We start from the raw sequence: 19,886 nt of genomic DNA, 5'->3' as shown, positions 1-19,886 counted from the left end.
TTTAAGCGAGCAAGGTTGTGTCATCTGTATAATGCAGGTTGTTTATGAGTCTTCCTCCAATCCTTATGCCCCATTCTTCTTCATATAGTCCAGTTTCTTGGATTATTTGCTCAGCATACAGATTGAATAAGTATGGTGAAAGGATACAAACCTAACGCACACATTTCCTTACTTTAAACCAAGGAGTATCCCCTTGTTCTGTCCAAACAGCTACCTCTTGATCTATGTACAGGTTCCTCATGAGCACAATTAAATGTTCTGGAATTCCCATTCTTCCCAATGTTATCCATAATTTGTTATGATCCATACAGTCGAATGCCTTTGCATAGTCAATAAAACACAGGTAAATATGTTTCTGATGTTCTCTGCTTTCAGCCAAGATCCATCAGACATCAGCAGTGACATCCCTCATTCTATGTCCTCTTCTGAATCCAGCTTGAATTTCTGGCAGTTCCCTGTGGATGTACTGCTGCAAACACTTTTGAATGATCTTCAGCAAAATTTTACTTGCGTGTGATACTAATATATTGTTCAGTAATTTACACACTCTGTTTGATCACGTTTGTTTGGAATGGGCACAGATACGGATCTTTTGCTGGCGCTTGGCCAGGTAGCTGTCTTCCAAATTTCTTGGCATACACGAGTGAGCACCTCCAGCGCTTCATCATTTGTTGAAACATCTCAATTGGTATTCTGTCAATTCTTGGAGCCTTGTTTTTCCCTAATTCCTTCATTGCAGCTTGGACTTCTTCCTTCAATACCGTTGATTCATGATAATGTGCTACCTCCTGCAATGGTTGAACATCAACCAATTCTTTTTGGTACAGTGACTGTGTGTATTCCTTCCATCTTCCTTTGATGCTTCCTGTGTTGTTCAATATTTTGCCCATAGAATCTTTCAGTATTGCAGCTCAAGGCTCGAATTTTTTTTCAGTCCTTTCAGCTTGAGAAATGCCGAGCATGTTCTTCTGTTTTGATTTTCTAACTCCAGGTCTTTGCACATTTCGTTATTAATACTAGTCTTTTTGAACCACACTTTGGAATCATCTCTTCAGTTCTTTTACTTCATTTCTTCTATTCGCTTAGCTACTGGAAGTTCACAAGCAAGTTTCAGGGTCTCTTCTGACATCCATCTTGACCTTTTCTTTCTTTCCTGTCTTTTAATGACTTTTTGCTTTCTTCATATGTGATGCCCTTGATGTCATCCCACAACTCGCCTGGTCTTTGGTCATTAGTGTTCATTGCATCAGATATATTCTAAAGATGGTCTCCAAATTCAGGTGGGATATACTCAAAGTTGTATTTTGGTTTTCGTGGACTTGTTTTAATTTTCTTCAGCTTCAGCTGAAACTTGCATATGAGCAATTGATGGTCTGTTCCGCAGTCGGCCCATGGCCTCGTTCTGACTGATGATATTGAGCTTTTCCATCATCTCTTTCCACAGATGTAGTCAGTTTGATTCCTCTGTATTCCATCTGGTGAGGTTCACGTGTGTAGTCACTGTTTATGTTGTTGAAAAAAGGTATCTGCAATGAGTAAGTCATTGATCTTGCAGAATTCTCTCAGCAATCTCCAGCGTGGCTTCTGTCACCAAGGCCTTATTCTCCAACTACCAATCCTTTGTTTCCAGCTTTCGCCTTCCAATCACCAGTAATTATCAGTGCATCCCGATTGCATATTTGATCAATTTTGGACTGCAGATGTTGGTAAAAATCTTTAATTTCCTCATCTTTAGCATTAGTAGTTGGTGCATAAATTTGAATAATAGTCGTATTAATTGGTCTTCCTTGTAAGCAGATGGATATTATCCTATCACTGACAACGTTGTACTTCAGGATAGTTCCTGAAATGTTCTTTTTGACAATAAATGCAGCGTCATCCCTCTTCAGTTTATCTTTCCTGACATAGTAGACCATGTGATTGTCTGATTCAGAATGGCCGGTAGTAGTCCATTTCAGCTCACTAATGCCTAGGGTATCAATTTTTATGAGTTCTATTTCATTTTTGATGACTTTCAATTTTCCTGGATTCATACTTTGTACACTTCACATTTTGATTATTTATGGTGGTTGCAGCTGTTTCTTCTCATTTTGAGTTGTGCCACATCAGCAAATGTAGATCCGAAAGCTTGACTCCATCCACGCCATTAAGGTCAGCTCTACTTTGAGAAGGCTTCTCTTCCCTAGCCGTAATTTGAGTTCCTTCCAAACTGAGGGGCTCGTCTTCCCAGATTGTATGAGACATTGTTCCACTGCTGTTGGTAAGGTTTTGCTGACCAGTTTTTTCAGAAGTTGACCACCAAGTCCTTATTCCTAGTCAGTCTTAGTCTGGAAGCTCAGCTGAAACCTGTCTACCATGAAATACTGGTGGCATAGCTTCCAGCATCATAGCAACTCTCAAGCCACCACAGTATGACAAAACTGACAGACGTGTGCTGGGACAAATACCTACACATTTTCAAAACAGCTAAAATATTACTTTCTCAATGAAGTCCTTTCAAATTCCTTCCAAATAAAGATGCCCCTCCTTTGTTCTTCTGTAACACCTTCTACATACCATTTTTACAGCATTTATTGCACAGTATTAAAAATATTGCTTTTTTTTAATCCAGTTTATTTAGGTTTTTGAATACGTAATGCATTCACATGATTCAAGAATGACAAGTCCCCTTGTCATACCTGTCTCACATATACCCTTTTCTCCCTTCCGTGCACACATGAAGGTAATTACATTACTAGCTGTATTGTGAATCTTTCCAAGTTATCTGTATGCATGTATAAGCAAATTGAAAATATATATTCTTATTTTTCTATCTTTTTTTCCAAATGGTTTCATATTGTGTCATTATCTCTATTAGGATGATAATCAACAGATATTTGTTGAAAGAATTAGCATAATTGTTAATTAAACAGGATTTTTCTTACTTTCTTTATCCCAGGTGATCCTCCTGCGACTCCAGATGTAAACTAGATTGGGGTCACAATTAAAATTCCTCACTTAGCCCTCTTGCCAAGGGAGAGTAGAGCAAATCCCCCATAGATCACAGCCCTAGCCTTCTAAATGACTCTGTGACCTCTGGAAAGCAGAGGCTTGTACCAGAGTAATGCAGTTTAACCAACATTATGAGGAGATAGAAATTCTATTGGCCATAAGCCAACAAAATGATGGAATTAATTATCAAGACAGAATATCAGATTTCTCTTCAGGAAGGAAAGTATCTCATGTGATTAAAATTATTCTGATGTAAATATACTTAAGAGTAAGAAATAGTCTTTTCTATTTCTACAACTCAGTGTTTGAAAGAGTTAACAAAAGTAGACTAGTAGAGTTTTTGAAGGTAGTTCAGTTCCCTTAAGTGGAAGTTGTCTTCCTACTAGTACTTCTTGTATTTAAAAAAGACTCAGGGAAAAAACATATTGATTTAACTGAATCCGTAAAGTTCTGATAGAGTCAAATAAATTCATGTCAGGCAGGAAGTAATCATATGAGATAACTTTTTTTTTCTTCTAGAAACAAATTTCCTAGAACAATTTTTCAAAATCTGGGAGCCTTTTAGATAAAAAACAGATTGTTTTGCATGATAAATGAGATTTATCAAACTGCCAGCTATGTTATATACTGAAAATAGATATAACTTATTATGTTACTGTGAGTTTACTGTTTGTTCTGAGGTAAAACAGATGATCACAGCTGCATTAGCAAAGACAGATGAAACTGACTGCATGAAAGTAAGTGACCAACCAGGGACATCAGTGATCTCTTGCAGACAGTAATGACTAGATTTTATCAGTCAGTTGATAAACAAAGCTCATATTAAAGTATAATTTAAATAGTTCATAGGTCCTGTGTTCTTTCAGGAAATATTCACTCTAGCGGTGGTGTATTAGAACCTTGGTGGCGCAGTGGTTAAGAACTCAGCTGCTAACCAAAAGGTCGGCAGTATGAATCCACCGGCCGCTCTTTGGAAACCTTATGGGGCAGTCATACTCCATCCTGTAGGGTCACTATGAGTCGGAGTCAACTCAAAGGCAACGAGTTTTTTTGTTGTTGTTTGTTTTAGTGGAGTATTATGGAAAATGGCGCTGAGTTTCAGAGGAGATGAAATGTAACCTTGGCTTTGCTGTTGAAAGAGCTGTAGATTTCTCTGATTTTCAGTCTTCACATGAGGGGATTAAATGATAATTTGTTGTGTGTTGTTAAGATCCCTTTCAGCTATTAAGTTATTTTAGTAAAACAGGAAAAAACAAACAAAAAGAATGGTTATTTTGTGATAGGTGATTGAGGTGGGGGTAATTATGGGATCTCTGGTTGATTAAAAATCAGAATACAGAAAATTATTTGAAAACTTTGATTTAAGTACCTTAGTTTTTCTTTTTTCTGTACAACAATGTGATGTCAGCTTAACAAGTGATGTCTTTCAATTTGACTATTGGCTATTTGGTTATCGTGTCATTCTGCCTTCCTTTCGTTTAAACTCTGATAACTTGCTAAAGTGTTTATTTTGACCATAATGTGAATATCAAGATACACTGTAGATTTGTAAGCCATCTGCCATTCTGGAAGAAAATAGCAGTTACATTTTTTGTGGGTTGTAACACTAAGATGTGACAGTTTTAACATATTTTCAGCATTTTGACCATTTACACTTGGAGTAGCAATGATCATTTTAAGTACTGATCTCAATGAAAGAGAAAGATAATAAGATACGTTTCTTTGGTCTGTGTATATATAATGTATATGTGTTTCATTTTTTAGGTGTAATCTAATAAATTCTGGTTAATGTAGATGAATATAAAGTATGATAACTTGGACAAAACTTGGGTTTTTATCTTCTCTCTAAAGAAATAAACCAATATATTAGTGAGTAAATAATGACCAAAGGAGAAAAAAGCCCAGTGAAATGGGAGACAAACACCTGGAGAAATGGCCTGGCATTCTTCAGAGATTAAAATTACCTGTTTGAAAGAAAGGTCGTCTGTTTATTAGCCTTATTGTGCTCCCGTGGCTTTAGAAAAAAGCCCTTCAAGAGAGAAGGACTGTTATCTTTAAATGAATAATATTTGCTATTATACTGTTGACTTTATAGTATTCTTATTTGAATTTTTTTTTCCTAAATCACTGTACAGACTACCATGAGGAAAAGAAAGTCTTAAATGGTAAGTCTTATAAATTTATAGTAAAAAATGAGTCATACTTACATGATTATGTATAATATTGCTTCATAGAATTGGCTGGGATATATAGATATACTTACCCAGACTTAGACAGTTTGACTGAACTTTATAGATCTCTGGGAGCCCTGGTGGCACAGTGGTTAAAGCACTCTGCTGCTAACAGAAAGGTTGGTGGTTCAAACCTACCAGCTGCTCTGCGGGAGAAAGATGTGGCAGTCTGCTTCCTTAAAGATTTACAGCCTTGGAAACCCTATGGAGCAGTTCTACTCTGTCCTATAGGTTCGCTATGAGTCAGAATTGACTAGACGGCAGCGGGTTTTGGGTTTGGTCTGTAGGTCTCTTACTCCAGCAGTTACTCATATTGTAGTTCCTTCTAATGATATCCCTGAACAAGTGCCCTCAGCTTGAAGTGATTAGGAGTCCCACCCTCTGAAATAACACTGAACAAGTTAACTCAGTCAGCACTTGGCCTCACCTCCAATGTTCGAATGTAGATGCCGAGTAGCCTAGTAGTCTACTTTTCTTTGGGCTGAACAGCTTTGGCTTCCTCAGTCATTCAGTATGACTTGGAATTATGACTGACACTGACACCTCCCCCCCGACCCCGAGAAAAAAAAAGTTGGAGAGTGGTGGTCAATACTCACCCATATGAAATGCATGGGGATGCTCTGATTGAACTGTATTAGTGTAAGGTAGAAATAGTTTTTTTTTCTTTGTTTGCAAAAGAAAGTTATAGAAATTCAACTAACAAGCTAGATCGCCAAATGAGTGACCTTTTTTTAATTGGAGAAAATAATCTGTAGACTAATTGATTTCATACGTGATAACAACTGAGGTTGTTTGTGTGATGGTATAACATTGCATTAAATGAGGCCTGATTACATAAATGAGGCTTAATCTGATGACTGATTCTTCTATGGTACTAAACAAACAATCTTCCTTTACAGATTAATACTGATGGACTGGGCATTTCTTTTCTCATCACGTATTACTTCCAGAACCTTTACTTTTCTGTTGCCCATCTTTGGACCACTGCATTTAATTAATATCTCAGTGTAAAGTTGGCTTTAAGAACTGAACATAGCACTCCACAAGTGGTCTGGCTAGCAGTTAACCTTTTGTGACCTGGATCTATAAGATTGTTTTATATATACATACGTATATCTCACATCTGGCTCGTTTAAACTTGTAGTGAGCCTTTGTATTTTCAGATATGATCTTCCTGCCGTCTATATCATCAAACAGCTGTTTAAAATTCTGACTTGAGTAGACAGCTATTCCACTAGAGACCTGCCCCTTCAAATTGACACCAGCCCATCAATCAGCGCTTAGAGGAGGGAGAATGTTCATTCAGTCCACCTTGCTTTACTTATTTTACTCCACCCCATGTTTACCCCAGATTTCGTCAACTTATCCAGAAGGATATTATGTAAGCCTTTTGGGGGGAGGAGAAGGAGAGGAGAGGAATGTTGAAGTCAAGACACATTCCATTGCCTATGACTTTTCTGTTTTAATAAGAGTCATATTTGTATGGTATTACATAGTGTTCCAGAATGTTTGGAAATTGTTTCATTTGATCTCTCATGAGACTGACAGGGCAGTTTTCATTAATAGTTTGAATTTGAGGAAGAGGAAACAGTGGTTGGTATAAGATCACAGTGATGACACTCAGCTAAATTTTTTGGTCTTAATCAATCCTATGGAGCCGTGGTGGCTCAGTGGTTAAACGTTAGGCTGCTAACTAAAAGGTCTGGAGTTCGAATCCACCAGCTGCTCTTTGGAAACCCTATGGAGCAGTTCTGCTCTGTCCTGTAGGGTCACTATGAGTTGGAGTTGACTCAATGGCAACAGGTGGGCAATCAGTCAAACAAAATTAAGATTGACTAATGATTTATGAATTCTGTTGACAGCTTTTTTAAAAATAGAAATTCTTAAATTGTGATTTTTTAAAAAAAATTTATATATCTAAGAATCCACCAAAAGAGAAATGACGTTAATACCTTAATGAAATATCTTTCAGCACTTCTCAAATAATTTAATAAGATACATCTTTTCTTGCTTTTGGAGCCCTGGTGGCAAAGTGGTTGAGAGCTCAGCTGCTAACCAGAAGGCTGGCAGTTCGAATCTACCATCTGCTTCTTGGAAACCCTATGGGGCAGCTCTCCTCTGTCCTGCAGGGTCACTATGAGTTGGAATCAACTCGATAGCATTGGGTTTGGTTTTTTTTCTTGCTTTTTGGAATTTTGAAAAAAAAAACATTTTAATTATTGTAGTTCTGTCATTTTGTTATAGCTGCAGTTTTGTGGTTGAGCATTCTTCTTTAGGGTCTGCTGCTGGTTAGTTCACAACCTTAGCCTTATTATGTCACATTTCTGGGGCTTCCTTTGTTCATCTGAAAGTTAAGTATGGTAAGGCCTTAGGGCTCACTGTCAGCCTCATTCAGAAAAGTATGCTTGTTTTATGTTTTGTGCTTGTTCTCTTAAGCTTGTCCTTAAAGAGAACGTTCTGTGTCTAGAAAGAAGCTTGATAACCTCTAAACTAGCTTGTCTCAAAGGTGTCTCTTAACTCTGACTTTATGTAATTACTGTGATTTCTAGTCTGAAAACTTCAAGATTCACCAGAGACTAAACATTTAATTTTTTTTCTTCACAATTATATTACTATAACTGATGCAGTAATTTTCAGAATCTTTTATCAGCAGTACTTTTTTTTCCCCCAAACTGAGTCTTATAGATACAAACAATTCACTCCTGTTGTCAGAGGAAAATATTTAATGTGCGCAGAATCTTCAGAATTCTTCCATGTCTGACAGTTTTGAAGGCTATTAAGTCCAAATCAGGGCATCAGCCCTAGGGGAGGGTTCTTCTTTGTAGGTAGCCCCAGGAGCTTCTAGTAGTTCCTGGCATTAATCGGTGTTCTTTGGTGTTCCTTGGCGTCTGTTTTCCTGTGTGTGTGTGTATTCTGCTCTTTTTATAACTCAGAAGTGGTTAGGATTAGGACCCACCCTACTCTGGTGTAGTCTCATTAACACAGTAAAAGAAGAACCCTCTTTCCAAACAGGATCACATCCACAGGTACAGGGTCCAGGACTTGTGAACTTGGGTATAATTTAATCTACAACAGTGAACTTTTCTGGTGATGCATGCACACAAGAATGACTAAAATGAAAAAAGGCACAATACTATGTGTTAGTGAGGTTGTGGAGCAACTAAAACTTACGTACACTACTAATAAAAAGTAAAAATTGGTACAACCACTTTGGAAAACTGTTTAGCAGAACTGACTAAAGCTAAATATATATGTACCCTATATGCTCACCAGAAATGAGTATATGTTCTTTAAGAATGTACATGACATGTACAGGTACAAGAATATTTTGATAGCACTATGAATAATAGCTAAAATTGGAAATAATCCAAATGTCTATTAACAGAGTGAATAAATTGTGGCATATTCATACAACGGAATACTCCTCAGTAATAAAAAGAAACAAATTACTGATGCATTCAGTGGTGTGGATTAATTCCCAGAAAGCTCTAGTTTTGATGTATTTCTTATTATTAATCATTCTTGTTTGACATAGAACTGTAATGTTTATAATGTTGAACCAAAAAAGTCAGCCCAAAAGAGAACATATCTTATGATTCCATTTATATAAAGATCAAAAATAGGCAAAAACTGATTATTTTAAAAGTAAGTATAGTGGTTGGCCTTGAGGGAAGGATAATGATTAGAAGGGAGCATGAAGTGGGTGCTGGCTACAAGTATATGCTTTACTTTATGAAAATTCATTGAGTTGTACATTTATGATTTGTGTCCTCTTGTGTATGTATGTGATATTTTAATAAGAAGTTTACTGGGGGGAAAAAAAAAGACTGAAAAATGCTGTGTGGATGAGCCATAGCTGTTTTTGTTTGTTTTTCTTTGTAAAGGCATGCTTCCTAAGAGCCAAGTAACAGATATACTTGCTAAAGAAGGCCCTAGTTCCCCAAGGTATGCATTTTTTACTTATTTAAAGCTAAATCAGTTCTACACCAAAATACACACATTTAAAAAAAATAAAATAGTTCTAGGTTTGATTAATTGCTTACTATTAATCATGTTTCTTTGACAGAAGAACTGCAGTACCTCATTTATCAGGCATTATTGGAGAATGAGCTGTTCCATAAATGTGAATTTTTAGTATAACTGGCGTTCAATCTGTTTTAAACACCAGTTTAAAATAATATTTTAAAATATTTTTTTCTGATTATAAAATATACATTCATGGTAGAAAACTTGGAAGATGCAGAGAAATACAAAAGGAAGTGATAAAATCAACTTCAGTTTCATCAGCCCTAGATAAGTACTCTCAGCGTTTGATTTATTTCTTCCAGTTTGGTTCATAAAATACCTATTTCCATATTATATTTTTGTAATATTAATATCATAGTATATCCTATGAGCAATTTCCTATGTCATTAAATATTCTGCTAAAACATTTTTATTGTCTACATTCCGTCATATGACCATAACTATTGTATTTTTTGCATATCTAGTTTGTTTTATCGATTTTTAGTGGAAATCTTCCAAAATGAATTGTACACGAATTGTCTTAGTTAACAGTAAATTAAACAATACATGTATATTTTTGTTAATGACATTTGAAATGCCCTCACAGGTGTATGTGTTCTATGTAGTTCTTTCTCTTACCTCCTTTCTCCCCATTGCTAGTCTGTATGATTCTGACTGCAGCATCCTGCTGTGTTAAATCTGTTAAATTATTTCATATGCAATTTTAAGTTAAGGGCCTGAGGATACCTCTAGGATTTGCCTGTGGGTGCCTGTTAGGTATGAAGTGCAAAAGCAGTATCAATTTGATCAACAGCTGTAGCAAAACAGAAGACTTAGTTACACCTTAAGTTTTACTATCGACCTGTTAAACTACCTTCATGAGTTAATTTCTTCAGTCGTAATATATTTATGACAAGGAAGAATGAAGGATATAAGCATGTAGGTTTCATCATGCTCCTTATCAAAATACGTTGTGCTCTATTGTGGCTCTGATAAAAGAATATTTTAGTAAAGAGGTGTATAACCTTTATAAAAAGTGTTTTGTCAAGGATTTTTGTTTTTATCCAAATTGGAACACACGGAAGTATAAGGTATTTTAAATTTAGGAATAATTGTCAGTTATATAATGATGAGCTTAACATGATAAGACTACTGTTGATTTAGAAAAAGTTTAGCCCAGAGAAATATTTCTCACTATAAATTTTAAACATTTAATGATTTAATATATGTTAATAAGCATGATTGTTAATATAATTATTCTTTTCTTAATATTTTTACAGCTATGATTGGTTCCAAACAGAGTCTTTAGTCACCATTGTCATATATACTAAACAGAAGGTAACTGTATCCTTTTTTTCCCACCTGTTTTTGTTGTTGTTTTTGAGAATATACACAGCAAAACATACACCAGTTCAACAGTTTCAACATGTACCATTCAGTGACACTGATTACACTCTTTGAGTTGTGCATCCATTCTCACCCTCCGTTTCTGAGTTGTTCCTCCCCCATTAACATAAATTCACTGCTCCCTAAGTTGCTTATCTAATCTTTCAAGTTGCTGTTGTCAGTTTGATCCCATATTGGTAGATCTTGAAAAAGCACCATGCCCAAGGCAGACATTCTTTACTACTTAAGCTAAACTATTGATTGGTTTTAAGAAGACTTCAGGGGATATTTTTGGTTTAAGGTTTAAAGATTATCTCAGGGCAGTTATTTCAGGGGGTTATCCGGCCTCCATGACTCAGAAAAGTCTGGAATCCATGAGAATTTGAAATTCTATTCTGCCTTTTCCCCTTTTGATCAGGATTCTTCTATAGAATCTTTGATCAAAATGTTCAGTAATGGTACCTGGGCACCATCCAGTTCTTCTGGTCTTAGGGCAAAGGTGACAGTTGTTCATGGAGGCAGTTAGCCCCACATCCTCCTCCTATTCTTGGCTCTCCTTCTTCCTCTGTTGCTGCAGGCAAATAGAGACCCATTGTTGTGCCACTTGCAAGCTTTTAAGACCCCAAGCACTACACAAGTAACTAGGAGGTAGAACAGAAGCACTAAACACATTATTAGGCCAGTTATCTGAGATGTTGCCCTGAAACCATGACTCTAAACCTCCAAACCAAGGAATGAAAACAAACCCCATGAGGCTGTATACATAAGCAGCCTCAGCAGCTACTCTTTTTTTTTGGTCATTGTAAGTATTTCTGTCACACAGCTTTTGGTACAAAACAAAACAAAAATACCCATTGCCAACGAATCGATTCCGACTCGTAGCAACCCTATAGTAACTTTTGGTAACATATCTTTAAAATCAGCAAAAGAAAAAGTAAATATTCAGTAAATGTTAGTTGTGTGCCAGGTACTTTTCTAAGTTCTTTTCTTGAATTAACTTACTAACTCTTCACAATAATTTTATGAGGTAGGTACTATTGTTATCCCCATTTTACAGATGGGGAGATAGAGAAAGATTAAGTAATTTATCCAAGGTTACACAGTAGGTGACTGTTGTTGTTAGGTGCTGTCAAGTCAGTTCCAACTAATAGTGACCCTATGTTCAACAGAACAAAACACTGCCTGGTCCTGCATCATCCTCACAATCATTGCTATGTTTGAGCCCATTATTGTCGCCACCGTGTGAGTCCATCTTGTTGAGGGTCTTCCTCTTCTTTTCTGAGCCTCTACTTTACAAAGCATGATGTCCTTCTCCAGGGGCTAGTCCCTTCTGGTAACATGCCCATAGTACATGAGACAAAGTCTCACCATCCTCACTTATAAGTGGCAGATCTGTCATTTTGGACCCAGGCATTCTGGCTCCAGACAGTATGCTTTTAACGACCATACTAGAGCCTCTTAAAAAAGTCTACAAACTAGACTAAGAAGTAGTTTATGTGCTTTTCTGATTTTTTTTAGTTTTTACTTTTTTAAAACATGGATAAAAAAAGTGAGAATACCAGTTAACTTCACCATAGGAACAGACTTATTGAAAATAAGAGGTTGTATTGCTGTGGCTTAGTATGCTTAAACTACTAATGGGGCTCAGATGCCCTCTTGAAAGTAGAATTGAGGAGATGATTCATTAAGTATTTATTGAACACCTCCTTTATTTGAGATACTGTCTAAGATGTGGATCTAAAGATGGGCCAGATACATAGAGACCTAGATTTCATGAGGCTTACAGTCCAGCTGGGAAATCAGATAAATAAGCAGACAACTTATAACATCTCCAGACATACACTCCAACAACTGGCAAGGTTCCCACACTTTGAGGAACTGTGTATGTTTGAAGACAAGTCTGGTAGCTTGGAATCTTTGAAAATTCATGCTACTTTTGTAGTAGCAGAACCACACCTGAGCCAGTGGTTTCCTGTGACTATTGCAGCATGATTTGACCATTCTGCAGGAGTAACCTGCCTCTGCTTGTTTCCTCGCCAAAACCGAGAAGGCAGGGACTATGGAGGTTGGGGCCTGCTCCCAAAAGTAATACTAATGGTGCACAGAGGATGGATTGCTAAGGGAAGGGGAAAGGTTTCTGTGTGGAATAACGTGTTCAGTGTATGGTATAAATGATAGATACCAAAGTACCTTGCACCAAGGCTGTGTATAAATTGTTGCTAACTGCCATCAAGTTGATTCCAACTCATGGAGACCCCATGTTTGCAGAGTACAACTGGTCCGTAGGGTTTTCAAGGCTTGTGACCTTTCAGAAGCAAATCGACAAGCCTGTCTCCCAAGGCGCCGACTTTTCAGCTAGTGGTAGAGCTCTTTTTAAAAAAAACATTTTATTGTGTTTTAGGTGAAAGTTTACAAAGCACATTAGTTTCCCATTCAGCAATCCATACACACATTGTTTTGTGACATTGATTGCTATCCCTGTAATGTGTCAGCACTCTCCCCATTTCTACCGTCTCTTCTCTGTTTCCATCCCTCCAGTTTCCCTGCCCCTCCTTACTTTCTCATCTTTGATTTTGGGCAGATGTTGCCTGTTTGGTCTCATATGGTTGATTGTTGTAAAGCATACCTTTCTCATGGGTGTTACTCTTTATTGTATAGGCCAATCTATTATTTGGCTGAAAGGCGACCTCCAGGAGTGGCTTCACTTCCAAGTTAAAAGGGTGTCTTAGGGCAATAGTCTCGGGGGTTCCTTCGGTCCGGTCTTTTTTTATGAATTCGAGTATTGTTCTACATTTTTATCACATTCTAACTGGGATCTTCTGTCGTGTCCCTGGTCAGAGCTGTCGGTAGTGATAGCCAGGCACCATCTGGTTCTTCTGGTCTCAGGGCTAGAGGAGGCTGTAGTTTATGTGGGTCATTAGTCCCATGGACTAATTGCTTCCTTGATTCTTTGGTTTCCTTAACTCTCCTTTGCTTCAGATGAGAAGAGACCAGTAGTTGTATCTTAGATGGCTGCTCACAAGCTTTTAAGACCCCAGACACTACTCACCAAGCTAGGATGTAGAATATTATCTTTATGAACTATATTATGCCAGTTGACCTAGATGTGCCCTGAGACTATGATCCTGAGCCTTCAAACTCAGTATCTCAGTCCCACAAGGTGTTTGGATATGTTTCAGAAGTTTCCATAACTATGCCCCTTGTGTGCTCTATTATATATGTGAATATATATGTAGCATATGCAAATATGTATATAAAAATGCCCACAACTGTACCTATATATGCATATACATGTACTCCCATATGCCATCCCACACCTATGTAGCATACATGTCTACCTGTATAACCACTCACAAATTTTTTTTTTTCTTTATATTGTACTTCAGGTGAAGGCTTACAGAACAAATAGTTTCTCATGAAACAGTAGCACACATGTTGCTCTATGACACTGGTCAACAACCCCACAACATATTAACCCTCTAAATTCTCAACCTTTTTTTTTTTTTTTTGGTGAAAATACACATAGCGAAAGATACACCGCTTCAAAAACTTCTACATACAGAGTTCAGTCACATCGACTACGCTCTTCCAATTGTGCTGCTATTCTCACTTAAGATGAAGGCTTACAGAACAAAACAGTTTCTCATTTAACAGCTACTACAAATGTTGCCCTGTGACAATGGTTAACAATCCCACAACACATCAACAATATTCTTACTCAACCTTGTGTTCCCTATCACCAGCTTCCCTGTCCCCTTCTGCCCTCTGGCCCTTGTCAGTGGACTCCTGTACCTCGTCAGTCTCATTTGGTTTTACAGGGCTGTCCACTCCCAGGCTGAACAGTGAACCTCGGAGGTAACTTCACCACTGAGCTAAAACGGTGTCCGGGGGCCATACTCTCAAGGTCTTTCCAGTCTCCTTTAGGCCAGTAAATCTGATCTTTTTTTTGACCACTCACAAATTTTTGATGGTTATTACTGTTGTTGAATTATATATAACATTTATTGTAGTTGTCCTTTATTCTTGGGTACCTCTCAGTGTCCTCATTTACCTTGGTCACGTTGTACTAACTTCCCCCATGTTATGTTTTGCCTTTCCTTCACCAGAATTAACACGTCTGCCATCTAGTAAGTGATTCTCTGTCTTTCCCCCTCCCACCCATGGTAGCCATCAAAGAGCATCACTTTCTGTTTGTAAACCTGTTCTTGACTTTTTACAAAAATGGTATCATATAATATTTGTCCTTTTGTAATTGAGTTATTTCACTCAGCACAATGTCCTCCAGATTCTTCCATGTTGTAAGATGTTTTCACAGACTCATCATTATTCTTTGTCATTGTATAGTATGTATAGTATTCTATTGTGTGTATGTAGCATATTTTGTTTATCCGTTCATCCACTGATGGACACTCAGGTTGTTTCCGTCTTTTTGTTATTGTGAATAATGCTTCAGTGAACATTGGTGTGCATATGTCTATTAATGTCACTACTGTTACTTCTCTTGGATATATACCTAGGAGTGGGATTGCTAGATCATACAGTGTTTCTATTTCCAGCTTTTTGAGGAAGTGCCATACTGTTTTCCATAGTGGTTGTACCATTTTACAATCCCCCAAGCAGTGTATGAGTTCTAATCTCCCCACAACCTCACAGTATTTGTTGCTTTCTGGTTTTTTTTTTTTTTTTGATAAGTGCCATTTTTTCAGGGGTGAGATGGTATCTCATTGTAGTTTTGATTTGCATCTCTCTAATAGTAATGACTGTGAGCATCTCTTCTTGTGTTTGTTAACTGCCTGAATGTCTTCTTTGGTAAAGTGTTCATGTCCTTTGCCCAATTTTTGATTGGATTGTTTGTCTTTTTGTTGTTGAGGTGTTTAAGTTTTCTATATGTTTTAGATTAGACCCTTGTCATATATGTTGTTGCCAAAAAATTTTTCCCAGTCTATAGGTTCTCTTTTTTGGTAAAGTCTTTTGATGAGCATAAGTATTTAATTTTTAAGAGATTCCAGTTATTTAGTTTTTCTTCTGTTGTTTGTGCATTTTTAATGTTTGATAGTATATTTATGCCATGAATTAAGACCCCTAGCTTTGTCCCTATGTTATCTTCCAGAAACTTTATAGTTTTTGGTTTAACATTTAGGTCTTTGATCCATTTTGAGTTATTTTTATATATGGTGTGAGGTATGGATCCTGACTCATTTTTCTGCAACTGGATATCCAGTTTTGCCAGCATCATTTGTTAAAGAGACTGTCTCTTCCCCATTGAATGGTTTTTGACCCTTTGTTGAAAATCAGCTATCCATAGCTGGATAGATTTACTCATGTCATCTGAGAATAGGGATAGTTTTACTTCTTCCTTGCCAATTTGGATGCCCTTTATTTCTCTTTCTTGCTTTATTTCTAGTACAATATTGAATAAGAGTGGTGATAATTGGCATTTTTGTCTTGTTCCCGTTCTCAAGAGGAATGCTTTCAGTCTCTCTCCATTGAGAATAATGTTGGCTTTTTTTTTTTGTATATATGCCCTTAATTATGTCGAGGAACTTCCCCTCTGTTCCTATTTTTTGTCAGAAAAGCGTGTTGGACTTTATCAGATGCCTTTTCTGCATCAACTGAGATGATCATACGATTCTTTTCCTTTGTTTTATTTATGTAGTGACTTACATTGATTGATTTTCTAATGTTGAACCACCCATGCATCCCTGGTATGAATCCCACCTAATTGTGTTGTGTTATTTTTTTGATATGCTGTTGTATTCTGTTGGCTAGAATTTTACTGAGAATTTTTGCATCTATATTCATGTGGGATATTGGTCTGTAATTTTCTTTTTTTGTGGTATCTTTGCCTGGCTTTGGTATCAGGGTTCTGCTAACTTCATGGAATGAATTAGGGAGTATTCCTTCCTTTTGTACATCTGGAATTGTCTGAGTAGAATTGGTGTCAGCTCTTTTCTGGATGTTTGGTAGAACTCTCCAGTGAAGCTGTCTGGGCTGGTGCTTTTTTTTTGTTGGGAATTTTTTAATGGTATCCTCAATTTCATCTTTTACTGTGGGTCTATTAGGTTTTCTACCTGTGTTTGTGTTAGTTTGGGTAGATAGTGTGTTTCTAGATATTTGTCCATTTCTTCTAGGTTTTCACATTTGTTAGAGTACAATTTTTCATCATACTTTGTTATGATCTTTATATTGATTGGTTCTATTGTAATGTCAGCCATTTCATTTCTTATTTTAGTTATTTTCAACTTCTCATTTTTTTCTTTGTCAGTTTGGCCAGTGGTTTGTCAATTTTATTGATGCTCTGAAAGAACCAACTTGTAGTTTTGTTGATTCTGTTTTTTTTTTTCTATTTATTTCTCCTCTAATCTTTACTATTTCCTTTCTTCTGGTGACTATGGACTTCTTTTGCCATTCTTTTTCTATTTGTTCCAGTTGTTGGCTTATGGTATTGATTTTGAACCTTTCTTCTTTCCGATGTGTGCGTTTACTGCTATAAATTTTCCTTTGAGAACTGCTTTTGCTGTGTACCAGAGGTTTTGGTATGTTGTATCATCATTCTCATTTGATTCTAAGAATTTTTTAATCTCATTTTTAATTTTTTCTGTGACCCAGTAGTTTTTAAGTAAGGGATTTCCGTGTATTTAATCTTTTCTCCGTGCTCTTTCTGTTATTGATTTCTAGTTTTATAGCATTATGGTCAGAGAAAATGCTTTCTATTATGTTGATATTTTTTAATTTATTGAGGCTTGCTTTGTGGCCTAGAATATGGTGTATTCCGGAGAATAATCCACGTGCACTGGAGAAGAATGTGTACTGTGGTGCTGTTGGCTGGTGTGTTTTGAATATGTGCGTGAAGTCAAGTTGGTCGATTGTGTTATTTAGATCTTCGGTATCTTTGTTGAGTTTCTTTCTACTTGTTCTGTCCATTGTCTAAAGCGATTTGTTAGTCTGCTATATTATTCTGTTGATGTTGTTAGGTGCTGTCAAGTTGGTTACAAGTCATAGTAACCCTGTGTACAACAGAGTGAAACACTGACTGGTCTTGTACAATCCTCACAGTCATTGCTATGTTTGAGCCCATTGTTGCAGTCATTGTGTCAATCCATCTCATTGAGAGTCTTCCTCTTTTTTGTTGTCCCTCTACTTTACGAAGCATGATGTCCTTCTCCAGGGACTGGTCCCTCCTAATAGTATGCCTAGAGTACATGAGACAAACCCTCGCTATCCTCCCTTCTGAGGAGCATTCTGGTTGTACTTTTTCCAAGACAGATTTGTTTGTTCTTCTGGCAGTCCACAGTATATTCAGTATTCTTTGCCAACACCATAATTCAAATGCATCAGTTCTTTTTTGTTCTTCTTTATTCATTGTCCAGCTTTCTCATGCATATGAGGTGATTGAAAATACTATGGCTTGAGTCAGGCGCACCTTAGTCCTCAAGGTGACATCTTTGCTTTTTAACACTTTAAAGAGGTCCTTTGCAGCAGATTTACCCCATGCAATGCGTCTTTTGATTTCTTGACTGCTGTTTCCGTGGGAGTTGATTGTGGATCCAAGTAAAATGAAATGTTTGACAGCTTCAGTCTTTTCTCCATTTATTGTGTTGTTGCTTATTGGTCCAGTTTTGAGGATTATTATCTTCTTTATATTGAGTTGTAATCCATGCTGAAGGCTGTAGACTTTGATCTTCATCGGTAAGTGCTTCAAGTCCTCTTCAATTTCCGCAAGCAAGGTTGTGTCATCTGCATATCACAGGTTGTTAATGAGTCTTTCTCCAATCTTAATGTCACTTCTTCTTCATATAATCCTGTTTCTCAGCTTATTTGCTCAGCATACAGATTGAATAAATATAGTGAAAGTATATAACCTTACACACACCTTTTCTAATTTTAAACCTCACAGTATCCTCTCGTTCTGTCCAAACAACTGCCTCTTGATCAATGTACAGGTTCTTCATGAGCACAATTAAGTGTTTTGGAATTCCCGTTCTTCACAATGTTATCCATATTTTGTTATGATCCACACAGTCAAATGCCTTGGCATAGTCAGTAAAACACCGGTAAACGTCTTTCTGGTATTCTCTGCTTTCAGCCACTATCTCTCTGACATCAGCAATGATATTCCTGGTTTGACATCCTCTTCTGAATCTGGCTTGAATTTCCAGGAGTTCCCTGTCAGTGTACTGCTGCAACCATTTTTGAATTATCTTCAGCATAATTTTACTTGCATGTAGTATTAATAATATTGTTCAATAATTTCCGCATTCTGTTGCATCACCTTTCTTTGGAATAGGCACAAATTTGGATCTCTTCCAGTCAGTTGGCCAGGTAGCTGTCTTCCAAATTTCTTGGCATACATGAGTGAGTGCTTCCAGCATTGCATCCCTTTGTTGAAACATCTCAGTTGGTATTCCGTCAATTCCTGGAGTCTTGTTTTTCACCAATGCCTTCACTGCAGCTTGGACTTCTTCCATCAATACCATTGGTTCTTGATCATGTGCTTCCTGCTGAAATGGTTGAACATCGACCAGTTCTTTTCGATACAGTGACTCTGTGTATTCCTTCCATCTGCTTTTGATGCTTCCTGCATCATTAAATATTTTGCCCTTAAAATCCTTCAAAATTGCAACTTGAGACTTGAAATTTTGCTTCATTTCTTTCCGCTTGAGAACTGCCAAGTGTGTAATCTTTTGTAGAACTTTCTATTTCTCTCTTCAATTTTGTTAGTGTTTGTTTTATGTGTTTTGGAGCTCTGTGTTTGAATGCATAAATGTTAATTATGATTATGTCTTCTTGGTGGATTGATCCTTTCTTTAATCATATGATGCCCTTCTTTATCTCTTATAACGTATTTGAACTTAACGTCTGTCTTATCTGACATTATTATTGCTACTCTTGCTCTCTTTTGGATACTGTTCACTTGATAAATTTTTTACCATCATTCGATTATTTCTTTGTGTGAAGTGTGTCTTTTGTAGGCAACTTATTGATAGGTCATACTTTTTATCCATTTTTCCACTCCCTCTCTTGACTGGTGCATTTAATCCATTTACATTCAGCGTGATTGACGTTAGGAATAGATTCATTGCCGTCATTTTGTTATCCTTTTTTTATGTGATGTTAATGGTTTCTTTTTCCTCTTAATTTTATGTCCTGAGTTCTTTCTGTATATGGATTTTCTTTTCCTATCAATCTTGTTTTTTTCTCTTTTCCTATCAGTCATTTTGTGCGTGTGTGTGTGTGTGCGCGCGTGCGAGCACGCACGCGCATGTCTACTGA

The 19,886-nt window shown here is 37.0% G+C and overlaps 1 protein-coding gene across 3 annotated transcripts in view; it reads left to right on the top strand.

The window, feature by feature from the left end:
* The window catches only part of LOC101355222 (cytochrome b5 reductase 4), an 86,064-nt gene that overhangs the window by 25,808 nt on the left and 40,370 nt on the right, over positions 1 to 19,886 (top strand). For 2 of the 3 annotated variants that reach the window (XM_004386041.1, XM_023740367.1), the window contains exons 5-7: positions 5,127 to 5,156; positions 9,107 to 9,167; positions 10,508 to 10,565. In XM_004386041.1, coding sequence (XP_004386098.1) covers positions 5,127 to 5,156; positions 9,107 to 9,167; positions 10,508 to 10,565 — 149 coding nt within the window. The remainder of the gene's footprint in view (positions 1 to 5,126; positions 5,157 to 9,106; positions 9,168 to 10,507; positions 10,566 to 19,886) is intronic. The other variant, XM_023740366.1, reaches the window with a different exon arrangement.

The sequence above is a fragment of the Trichechus manatus genome, unplaced genomic scaffold, assembly GCF_000243295.1.
Source record: "Trichechus manatus latirostris isolate Lorelei unplaced genomic scaffold, TriManLat1.0 scaffold00154, whole genome shotgun sequence".
Taxonomy (NCBI): domain Eukaryota; kingdom Metazoa; phylum Chordata; class Mammalia; order Sirenia; family Trichechidae; genus Trichechus; species Trichechus manatus.
The sequence above is the reverse complement of the archived record's forward strand: the minus strand, read 5'-3'. Positions and strand labels throughout refer to the sequence as shown.